The sequence below is a fragment of the Corvus cornix genome, chromosome 13 (genome assembly GCF_000738735.6).
Source record: "Corvus cornix cornix isolate S_Up_H32 chromosome 13, ASM73873v5, whole genome shotgun sequence".
Lineage (NCBI taxonomy): Eukaryota > Metazoa > Chordata > Aves > Passeriformes > Corvidae > Corvus > Corvus cornix.
Genome location: NC_046343.1, coordinates 8,583,845 through 8,596,155, shown reverse-complemented (window position 1 = coordinate 8,596,155; position 12,311 = coordinate 8,583,845). Strand labels below are relative to the sequence as shown.

At 44.8% G+C, this 12,311-nt stretch overlaps 1 protein-coding gene across 2 annotated transcripts in view; it reads right to left on the bottom strand.

The window, feature by feature from the left end:
• Positions 1–2,120: 2,120 nt before the first annotated feature.
• KLHL3 (kelch like family member 3) overlaps positions 2,121–12,311 on the bottom strand; it is a 51,072-nt gene continuing 40,881 nt past the window's right edge. Inside the window, exons 12-15 of one of the 2 annotated variants that reach the window (XM_039559530.1) lie at positions 10,638–10,766; positions 7,330–7,470; positions 6,976–7,119; positions 2,121–6,737 (exon numbers count right to left, since the gene is read on the bottom strand). In XM_039559530.1, coding sequence (XP_039415464.1) covers positions 6,709–6,737; positions 6,976–7,119; positions 7,330–7,470; positions 10,638–10,766 — 443 coding nt within the window. In that variant the 3' untranslated portion in view covers positions 2,121–6,708. The remainder of the gene's footprint in view (positions 6,738–6,975; positions 7,120–7,329; positions 7,471–10,637; positions 10,767–12,311) is intronic. The other variant, XM_039559531.1, reaches the window with a different exon arrangement.

The following is a 12,311-nucleotide window of genomic DNA, read 5'->3' as shown; positions in this document are numbered from 1 at the left end:
CAACTTATGTAACTCGACTGATTTTTGAGACATAAAGCCCTGCTCTTGCAGGTTTTTAAAACCCCCTTTTGCTTGGGTTGTCCATGGGTTGAGACTGGACCATGGCGCACCTCATATCCTGCAGCATTTTCTCTTTCCGAAGTCAGAGCTAAAGGGGGATTTTAAGAGTAATAAGTGAGAAACTATCGTGGAAAGAGTATAATGTAACCAAGTATAAGAAAAACATTGAAAAGTAACAGTTAAACCTCTTGTGGTTGGGAAAGAAGAACAGATCCTTTGCGACAGCCATACATACTTTAAAGACCCCTTTTGGAAGTTTTACTGAGTGGAAAAAAAACCTCTAACATTTAAGACCAGTAATTCACCGAGCAATATGCTTAGCAGAGGCTGTGGAGGTTTGCAGTGAAAGAAGGAGGAGGTTCATGATAATATATTTTGTAAATCAAGGCCAAATCAAATGCATTGAGCTTCAGCAGCTGTGCCAATTAAATCTCATTCAATTTGCTGAACAAGAACATTAACATTAATCACTTTGGCAAATTTCTTAGAATATTTCGTGTCACTGAGTAGTTAAGTGATTTTGTGCTTGTTTAGTGCAGAATAACTTTCTGTGAGGGAATATCATCAGTCACTGAGCAACAGTGGGATGCTTTAGGAGCACTCTGTGGTTCTTAGCAATGTTTCTGTAGTAGTCCTTTGCCTCCTAGAGGCTTTTTCAAAGGTATCCAATAGATTTTGTTATTTTTTAACCGCAGATATTCTCTGCCGTTGCACAGCACCCTCAGCACAGCCAAAGAACAAGATTCCAGCCAGAGCAGAGTCAATTTTGCCATCTGAAGCTTCCACAGCCATGTCCCGTCTCAAACTCACACCATCACTGCAGCTCAGGGCACAAGGGCACGGGGAATTCCTCTTTGGCCTTATTTATTCATTTGGGCCTACAAACAAACAGGTTCATCTTTGATCAGGTGTTCAGGTTTCCATAGCTGAGGTTGTTCCCTGCCCCACCTTTGATTCCAGTTCCACGTGACTCAGGTACCAAATTATACATCTCTGCTGCAGAAGAGGCACATCTCACCCTGAGTTATTGCTACATGTGTGATATCCAACAACAAAGAGAGGAGCTGCTTCTCTGACCTTGTAACCCCACTGGGTGAGTTTTCCCCGTCTTTTCTTTCCTCTCTGCTGTCCCCTTTCCTGCCCTCACTGCAAAGCTACTTACCCTTCTGAGGTGAATGTGGCAAGGTGGCAGCTACTGCTATATGTTTCTGCCCTGTCAAGGGTGAAATGTGGGGTGGAAAACATGCTAAAAGATGAAAATATAAGATGTAAAAAGAAACAATAATAGCAGAAAAAAAATCAGGCCACAAAATCAAGGTAGTGAGATTTCTCCTTGGACCGCCAAGGCTTTTCTTCAGCTGCAGGTTCCTAGACTTACAGATTTATCAGTTTAAACATGAATAAAAAGGAGCCAGCTGTGCAAGAGAAAAGTCATTTTGAAATTAAATAAGGAATAATTGCAAAGTCCCCCAGCTGCACAGAGCAACCTACAATATGTCATTCATTATCTGTGTATCAGGTAATTAAATTTCAGGATCCCACTTGGTAAATTTGATGTCATACATTGGTATTAACAGATGAGGGAGGCACAAGGAGCATTTCTGGAAAACCAGAGAGCTCAGTGAGGTGGTTTGTGAGCATAAGGCAAAATGAGTGGGGTGACTTGGTTAATGTGTTACTTTATGGTGTTAAGAAATATTGAGCCTTAGGTGGTAAACTCTCATTTTTCATGTTTTCTCTCTTCCCAACTGCATTCATTAAAAGGTTCTGTCTTCTGCCAACAATGCCCTCAACCAAGGGCTTTCCCACCCCCAAGAGAAATGCTTTTAACTTCCCTTGGAAAAGGAGCAGAACAGAGTCTGGGACAGCATCAGAGCTTGGCATCAGGGCAACATCTCAGTATCATCACATGCGAGTGCCACTACCCCACACCAAGGGGCAGAGTAACCCCCAGGGTCGGTACCTGCTGTAATTAAAGAGGGGACAAATAAAGCCATGTGGAGTGATGAGATTGTTCCTCATTGTCAGAAACCAATGAAGTCAAAACAGACCCAGAAAAGTTTAATTACTCCAGTTTTTATTCAAATTAAATGATGGGGAACTACAGTGTGATTTTCTTTCATAATATAAATACATCAGTGAAGAATGTATCTTGAGACGTTCGTTGCACTGGACAAGACAGCTGTCAAGAGAATTTCTTTGCAAAGTCCTTTGTCCTCCACACTCATGCAAAAAAATCTTTAATTTAAAAAATGAGCTTAAACAATCAGCCAACTTGTTACAGTATACTGTCAGCTACTGAACCAACAAAGTCTGGTTTAAAAAACCAAAACAATTTCACAACCAGGTAAATTATTTCACAATCATTCATTACTCTTAAGGGCCTTTTATACATAAAATATACAAATTAAAATTATCAATATTTATTTATTGTCACTGTAAAGGAAAATAATTTATAAACCCATAAACAAAGATAAGGGCAGATGAAAAAAAGTGAATGAGCCCATATTCAGACCATAATGTCTTGCACACTCCCAAACACTGCAGCTTTGAGCAACAAATTATGCTCACATGAAAGTGATTTTTGGGCATGATATGGGCGAAGGGGGCAACTGCTTTGATAATATATTAATAATGAATCCCAAAGGTTAAGACCGAGCTGCATTCATCTGTTGAACCATCACAATTAGCATGATGAACAGCATTTATCTGTTGAATCATCACATTAGCTTGATGAACAGGTATCACACCTTGCTGGATATTAAGGATTTTGGTCTCCAAACAATACAAACAAGAGAACAGTATTGAGCTTTCATGGCGGTGACATGCAAACGCTGCCAAGTGTATTTATGGTAATTACTTGTTGTACACATCCATAAAAAGACATTGTTTGGATAAACTGAATGAACTGAAAATTGATTTTAATCACCCCCAATTTATCTATTAGGCACCAGTGGAAAAGATGGACTTTATTCAAACATGTTTAAACAACAGATTGCTTGAGGCAAATCTACCCTGCATTGCCAGCCCAGCAGGGTGGGCAGCACATGTGATGCTATTGGGGTTGGGGCACATCCTGGGGTGTGCAAGAGCAAAGCCCCCTTTGGGAAACACGTGGCCAGAGTCCCCCAGGGGGTCAAGCACAGGGTAACCCCTAAAAGAGATGACAACAGAAGGAGCTGAGGAAAGTGTTCATACTCACAAAGGACCAACGTGAGGAAGAAGCCTGGGCTCGGTCTGTAAAGCTTTTACTGAAACTCCTGCAATAATTTGTCTGATTTTGGTGACCTGCGGGTTTGTGCCCAGACTGTACCTCTGTCTTCAATAAGCTCATGCAGGAGCCAAGAAACAGAACCACCAAGTGACAGCTTGTTCCCCAAACTGCCCAGGAACCAAACTCATGGCACAAGAAAATTAAATGAGGGTATTGAAATTGTAAAATAACCAATAATCTAAGAGCCTAGTGGTGACTGAGGTAATGAGTTCAAATTTATCTCATAATGTGGAGCCCAATGCTGTCCTTCTAACATTAAAACCAAAACAAGAGCTATCCCAAATCCTTATTACAACTTGGCATTTCTTGTGCAGAGAACATACAGAGTCATACCTACACCACAGCCAGCGAAAACTGCACTGGAGTGCACGAATTAGATCCAGAATTTAACAGAAATGTCATTGAAGACCATAAAAAGCAATCCAAAAATTATTTTAAATTGTCTTATAAAAATATTTACAGTAAAAGTTGTTAGTGCTAATGCTACGTTTTCAGTCCTAGAAAAAGGCAATCTGTAAAGGATCTGGCTCAGGTGCTCAGAATGAACAATACAAACACGAAACCACACACCAAAGACAAATTCCAAGAGCATTTGGGGGTGGGGGTACAGCTGGTTCATCACATGTTACGGTTGTTATTATTGCATAGCTGGAAACGAGGTCACTTGACTTGCATAACACTGCAACGTTTGGGAAGGAAGGGAAGAAACAAAGGTGTCATTTGCCATCGAGGAGAACTGGCTGCAGCTGGGAACAGCATCCCTGGCAAGGGCTATGAGTCCTAGTCCTGTCCAGCAAGCCACAGGTCTGGGCCAGCACTGGGCAGAAATGCCATTTTACAAGAGCAGAAAACCACCAAAACCTGTTTTCCTTACAAGCAAGGAAGGTTTATGAATAGATGGATAGCAGGGGATAAAATTATCCCACCTCCAGGTACACTCATTTTTCACATCTGACAAACACAGTAAATTGCAACCTAGCACCTCTCTAGTAGTACCTACCAATTTTTATCTCCAGCCCACATAAACTCATAGTCTCTGGATAATATTTGCCTTTTCTCCAGTGAAGCCAGAGGTGTGAGAATGTTGGCTGGGGACTGTCCCCAGCCATTGAGCTGTAGTTGGGCTGTACAGTAGCTCATATAGTAGTTTATTTAGCTTTATGTCTATACCAAACCTAACAAGAGCCACATGTGCCCAAATGCTTGTCCAGCCTTGTCCAGGCACCTCAGCCTAACACGAGATGCTACCTCGGACCAAAATGCTTTGTCTGCCCCATTTTATCCTTTATTCGCAGGCTGCATGGGAAGCAGCTTTTGGGCCAGTGAATTTGTCCCAACTGAGGCCACATCACCTTCCTTATGCCACCATAAAGGTGCATCTCAGGATCCTGATCCAAAGGCAGCTGCAGTCAGGGAAACACTCCTGCTGGGAGACATTCCTACTGGGATACATTCCTACCAGGGTACGTTCCTACCAGCCTCAATGGCTTTTACAGTAAGCAACACCTCAGAGGAGAGCAGCATGTCACACTATTATTTTGGCACATTTCACAGCAGATTGTAAAACCCAAAGCAAAAAGTTTAAGGGGTATTATGGAAAAGACTAATTTTTTGTTAATTACTATTTTCAAGACCTCTGAGGTCACATACAGTGGAAGGGTAGACATAAAGAGTAATAATGCCTTTTCTGTAGACAGTTTGCCCTGTTTTGTAAAAGCAAGAACATCGAAAGAAGAGTGGGAGCTACCTCACATTGCCCATGAAGGCCAGCCCCTCTACAGGGCAGTGACACAACACAGGCAGGGGCTGTTTCCCCCACAGTGAACAGGCACCCATCTTACAAGGACTGTGTCAACTCAAACAGCAAAGATTACATATTTATAGAAGTACCCACTCCTCTACAAAAGCAGCACAAGATGCTGTAGCTTAGATCCCTCTGAAATAAATTTTTAAGTGTTTTTCTTTTCTACTGTCAAAAGTCACACAGAGCAGCTCTGTGGAGACAGAAACCAGCATAACAACACTGGACAGCTGCCCACAACGAAAAGCCTCAGCTGATCTACAAGGAGATAACAACAACAACAAAAAAATCAAACAAGAAAAAGAGTAGAGAAAATATTTTTCTTCACTAGCTCCCTTTGGCTGGGGAGCTTCTGGGAGCTCACCCCTGTATGCAGAAGCATGTCAGAGCTCATAGGGAGATACAAAAAGGTATTTCAAAGTCAAAAGTCTTCTTAAACAGAAAACTTTAAGGATTTGGTACATAAGCAAGACAGGTCCCTTACATCTGTATCTAGATTTGTGTATTTTGAATAATCTTGTACGTTCTTTATACTAACAGAGGAATGCTTCCAGTAAGGGCAAGAATAAAATAGCAATTACAGTGACAGTGATTAGTTAATCTCCATGTTCTGGAAGCATTAAAACACTGCAGGTATTTATTTTACTTGGCTCATTAATCCCTGCTTGGGTGACAGAGGGCTCTCGCTGTATGGAATGTCTCTACATTAATGGCACCATAAGGTATTTTTTAACATCTAAATGCTCTATTATGAAATGGCATTGAAATGCTGGACAGAGCTAGAACTGAAGCTTTCAGCACAGCTGAAACGTGTGGGTTGGGAACATTTTCTATTCAAGGAACATCTGTTTCACAGGAGCAATAAACCCCGTGGGAGCAGCATGTGTTGCGTGGGGCTGTGAAGTTTTGTGTGGCTCAGGTGCTGAGACTTCAGCCCCAGGGAAGGCACAGCACACAGCATTCATGGCAAGTAGAAAAACCACATGGTGTTTATTTCCACAAGCATTTCAGGGATACATACAGCAGTCCAGTGGCATATACAAACGTATGACTGAGACAGCGTCACACTCGAGCCAGACCACCCTGTTCCAGTCCATTTCTGCTGTTTTTCTCTGTTGGAACTCAGAAGTTTCCACTGCCAGTATTAAAGTCCACCCTCCAGGCACAGTAAGTAGTTCAACCAACAATGTGCATGGAGCATCAGTAGCGAAGAAATCCAGAAACGTTCATTTTTACTCACATGCCCAAACGTAGCAGTTTTGTTTCACACAAGAAATTCCATGCCTGCAGTCCAAGCACAGTGTTTATCTCAGGACACATGCCATCGAGAAGAACAGTTGATTGCACCACAGATAACAAGCAACACCTCGTGTCTAGCATGGAACATGTCCCCAGAGGGATTTTCACTTGGCTATGCAATCCACTGCAGAGTGGATGATGCTCGCAACGTATCACTTGTCATGCTAAGACATTAACAGCAATGAGATGGGTCAAGTCAGAGGTCAGTCATCTTCCCAACACCACCTAGCTGGATCCACTTCACTTCTGCTCCTCACATTGGCTTGACCTTGTGTCACAAGGGTTTATGAATCACAGCCACACCTGTTGTAAGAACAGACAGACACAGTCATGGTAGGAACATCTCCTGGGTTGCCATGTGGCTACAATCATCCTGCAAAGCCAAAGGCCAGCAATGCGGGAAGTGTCCACCACTTCTGTGAAAGTTTCTTCTACTGAAATCAGCATAAAACATACCAAAAAAGTAAAATTAAAGCTTCAGGGGACACAGCCCTCCAGTTCATGGATGACCCCACTGCTGCCCACCTCCCTGCCTGTTTACCTGCGTAACTCCTCCCTGTGCTCATGCTGGTTGGCAACAATGTCCACTTGTCAGTGCTGGGGTTGTAGTATTCCACCGAGGCCAAATTGCAGGAACCATCATCACCTCCCACCACGTAGAGGAGACCATTCACTGCACACACACCTCAAAGCAGAGCACAGATGGTAAGACATGGGATAACTCATCCCCCACAGCACGCTGCTGCCACATTCTGATTCACTCCCAAGTAGATCCCTCATCTCCCACTTTTATCACTTACAACACTGATCACATCCACCATGAGCACATGAACTGCATTAAAAACCACACACAGACAACTGAGCCAACCACCACAGAAAGGCTTATCGTGCTTACCTGCATTTCTTCTACACATGTTCATGTCTGCTACTTGCTTCCAGGTGTTTGTCCCTGGGTCGTAGACTTCGACGCTTTTCCTCACCAAGGGCCCGTCATGGCCCCCAGTGGCGTAGAGCAGCCCGCTGAGCACACCGACACCTGCCGAGCACAGCCAGGTCAGACACAGCACAGGGACAGGGCTGCATGTCCCTGTTCTCCTACTGGGCATGGCTTTGGCCTCTCCAAGGCACTTCCAAAAACATGGGCCACTTGTGCATCAAGATCACCAGGCACGTGGTCAACTCTGCACCCACCCATCCCATGGCACTACAGCAGCCTGCACAGTAATGCCTGGCACATGTCCCCTCTCAGGAAGCTGTCAGGCTATCCAAGATCAGCAGTCTAGTCCCATGACAGTCCTCTGCCTTTATTCCATCTCTTTGGATTGACTTGCTCCCTGCCTCCCATCCCACCTTGTTTCCATCTGCCAGGACCCTCTGCTTTTAGCCTGATTCCCCCTTTCAGGACTTCTACTTTTGGTTTTCCTGCTGCCATTGTGCCACATGACTTCATCCCTTGGGTGATCTTCCTCTCCTCAACAACTTACAGCTCCAGCTCTTGAAGCTGCCACTTGGTTCCTCTCCTCCCACTCCCACCCACAAAACCTGGCAGCACTTAGCACAGACAAGGTGCCTCCAATGCTACCTTCTCAGCCATTTTTGAAGGTCCCTGGCTGAATCTCTGTGAATGACAGCGATCTTAAAGCTCCTTCTGCCTATTAAGTAAATTAATTAAAATGTTCACCAATCCATGAGAGTTAAAACTTCCAGCAACATATCTTCGTTAATAGATTCAAAGGCCTCTACTAAAATTAACAAGGTGGGATGTTAGTAAAACAGAAACAGATCTGAATCACATCATTTCAACCATGGGCATTAACCAGTGTGCAGGGAGGAGAGGGGCCCTGCCAGCCTGATAGCAACAGGTTTTTGACTCACAGGGATCTTTCCTGTTTGGGAAAGGAGAGGACAGGAACAGCTGCTGAGCCAGAGAACAGGCACCACCCAGGCTCAGCAGCTCCATCAGGAACACCCTCATCTGGGGACAGGCCTACCACTGTCATCTCTCCCTTCTCCAGATTATCTTAGCTTGCTACTGCTGGGTTTGGTTTTGGCCAACCATCTCTCACTGTACCAAGACATGCTGAAATCTTAATATGACATTGGGGTTCATGGTTTACCTCTGGCAAACAGATAATTAATCTCTAATGGCCACAAATATCCACCTTACTGGGCCACATCCTTGGTCTGGTTGAAGTACTCCAACGTCCACAACTTGGGAAGAGCTGAACACATCCAAACGTGAGTCCTGGCTCCTGAGCTGTGCCAGGTGTCTCCCAGCTCACTGGGAAATGGAAAGTCACTTAACTGCATCTGAGCCCAGCAGACTGGGTGTGCAGCACCTCTGCATTTGACTGTACTCAGCTGTTAATAAAAAGTTTATACTTTTAAGAAATAATTTAATTAGTAAACTAATTTAAACAAGTAAGAGAGTAAAAGAGTCAGAAACACTCTCAAGCTTTTTCACATGAAACTGCCTCCTCGTGCAGTGAGACAGACAGGGCACACAGGGACAGGCCATCCCTGCCAGGAGGTAAAGGGAACCCTCCAGCTGGTTCAGCAAACCCTGGGAGTGTTCAAAAATGTACAGATGTGGCACTTGGGGATGTGGTTTAGCCGTGAACATGGCAGTGGTGGGTTAACAGTTGGACCTGATGATCTTAAACATCTTTTCCAATCTAAAAAATTTTATGATTATACAAAACCTGGGCAGCACCTGCACATCCCCACAGCCCCAGCGTCTGGATCAGGGTGGCCCCAGGGACTTGGGCACACCTGTCCTCACCCCCACTAGATGTCAGCATGGGGACGGCAGCGCCGAGCACAGTGTCATTTCTGCAGCTGCACGGCAGATTGTGCTGCAGCACCACTGGTGGCCCAGTGGCTCTGGGCAGTCCCCTCCAGTGCCTGCTGGAGGGGCATCTGGGGGACAACCAGAGCCTGAGGAGCTCAGCTTTCAAGTGGGGAATAGAAAACTGCAAAGAAATTTGGCAGGGGAGTACAAGCATTCCTAACAAAGGACTTGCTGCATGGAGAAACACTTGTAAAGCAGCACTCAGAGCAGAGTGTTTCCAACAAGGACAACTCACTAAAATCCATCTCACTACAGGCACAAACTTCTTGCTGTTGCAACACACGGCCAACAATAGGAGATACTCATTCTGCTCCCCTGGAAGGCTGCACTGGGCTAGGTTTAAGCATCAAGCAGATACTACAAACCTCTTCAACAGAACTCAAACCAACAGTGTGTCCATATTTGCCTCACCTGGAGCTGCAGAAAAAATACTGGAGTGAGGAAAGAAAGACAGGGTGTAGAGAGCAGGCTCAAACTGCCCAGCTCAAAAGGGAACTCCCACCACAGCTTAACCTGCAGGGTCATTTCAGCCCCAAAGAGCAGCCCCCAGGCTTGGCTGCCTGTGGGTAACTGCACAATTTAACATCGGGGAGGACACAATTTAACATTGGCGAGTCACACACTGAGCATTAGGACCAACAGTGACAAATTCCCATTCACCTGAAGATGATTTTAAATGCAATGGATAAGAGCTCTTATCTGTTTCAGAGAGGAACAGTCACAGAGAAGACAAATTGCTACCTGGCCCAAGATCATGTAGGAAATTAGAAACCATCAAGACTAGAATCTAATCCTTTTACAACAGGTTCTTTCCTCTAATCCTCCAGATCACCAACTCTTGCCAACAAAAAATAAACTAAAAGCTAGCTAAGCGGGGGCTATCTGAGATGAATTTTATTATCCTACACGTCACTCAACATGCAGATGTGGTTTGTGTTGCAAAGCACCCACTGGATGCTTGCAGTAAGATCCAAAATGAAAATTCATCTGAGACCCCCCAGTGATAGGAGAGAGGAAGGTGCAGCTTGGCTTTCCCATGCCCAGCTGCGTCTGCAGCTGGCGATTTGGAAAGAGAACTCTTTGCTTACAAGTGAGATGCATCTGTTAGTAGGGCTACTTAGAGATACTGAACATTATTTCATTAATCCAGAAATTAATCTCAATTTGGCAGATTTTGTCAAAGTCAGGAGAGCTGCTGAGAGCTTCCAAGCCATTTTGTTTTTACCCCTCACAGGAAGGGGGGCAAGTAAGAGGCTGCACTTGCAAGCCCAGCAATGCCAAATCCCACTTTTGCATCCTGTCTGTGAGCAGAGAAGGTGGTGCCCATCCCGAGCAGCCGTGGGAGCCGGTACCTGCCCCGCTGCGCCGCGTGCTCATGTCAGCCACGTAGGTCCACTCGTTGGTGGCGGGGTTGTACTGCTCCACCGTGCTAAGGCACTGCCGCGACGCTCCGTCATAGCCCCCCACGGCGTAGAGCTTCCCTGGAACAGACACAGACACAGCTCACATTGCAATCAGCCCAGGGGGCACGGATCCTGCATGAGGGCAGCTCTAGGGACACACCTAAACCTGCTGGGATGTCTGGGGAAAAGCCTAGCGAAGCAATCTGGAGTGGCCTCACAGACAGGAGGGACTGTTTGTAAAGCTGTTGAACTGTCAGTAACACAAGGATACAACACAACAGCTTAATCAGAAGTCAATGGCCCAGAGAGTTTTCCAACTTATTTGTTGGGCCAGGAGAAGAGGGAATATCAAAGCGTGTTCTGCTGATGGAGGGTTTCCCCCATTCAAGTGTGCTGTCAAAGGCTGTCACTGCACATTAATTACAGCATCACATGAGCAATAAATATGAAACAGCCTCTTACAATAATAAAACACCTGCAAAGAAACCTAGACCTGATTTTGAAGAACTTGGGCCAAATCCAAACCCAGCAATGCTGTAAGCACAGCTGAGGCCAGCCTGGTCACTCGTGCCCAGTGATGACAGCACAGGAGACAGACCATGTAGTGTTGTGAGGGTCTCTGGGATATCTGACCCTCCCTGCCTCAACTCACTGAAAGCTGATTAACACACACTTACTGAGACCAGAGAAACACAATCAGGTATCATGGGACTGCATCACACATGAAACAAGTCTGATGCTCTACCGTGTCCTCTGTTCCCAGACCTGCCTGATACTCTTCCCTTGTCCCCCTGTATCAGCTACCAGCTTGTTTTGCATTTAGGCAGTAAACTCTCTGGGGAGAAAGAGATTCTTCTTACTAAAGCAGCTAGCACAGGGCATTCTGGTTCATGTCCAGGTCTCCTAGATGCTACAATAAACAACTATTAATAAAGCTCAACAAATATGTAGAAAAATTCTAACCTAAATTTTTGTACAAAACCCAGAAATAATATCAACTCTCAATCCATGACAGCAGAGCCTGACCATGAATGAGCTGTGCAATTCTTTGCATGCAAGAGTCCCACCAGCAGCTATCTTCAGCCTCAGACTTTTGCATCCTCCTGTTTCTGGATGTTTGCAAGGCTCCAAGAACAGGCTGGCTCTTCTTTTTCTCCCTCAGGCCCACTCATGGCCTTCTTCTACATCTTCCAGTCTCTATGAACATTTCAAACTCTTATTTGTGCTGTTGGTCCTGCCTGGTATTTGTCAATGATTCAGGCAAGAGTGCCAGTCCAAGCAAGACAGGATCAATTTCCCCAGCTGGCATCAATTATTAGGTATTTTCAGTATTCACAGACATCAAATCAATTTTTGTCACATTCAGATGAACCCTGTACATTAACTGCAGGCTGCAGTTTGTTTCATACACCTGTATGATCAGATCTTGTCCCCATCACATGCCTTCATTATTTTTATCATGGACTCCAACATATGCAACACTTATCTGTGCTTTCAAACAAAGCAAAGGAAAAGAATTTAGTGAGTCTCCAGTAGAAAATCCATCCATAGAAATGCATCTCTCAGGTCCATATTTAGTATCTTTCCTGCATTCAAGCCACTTGAGCAAATTCCAATGACTGA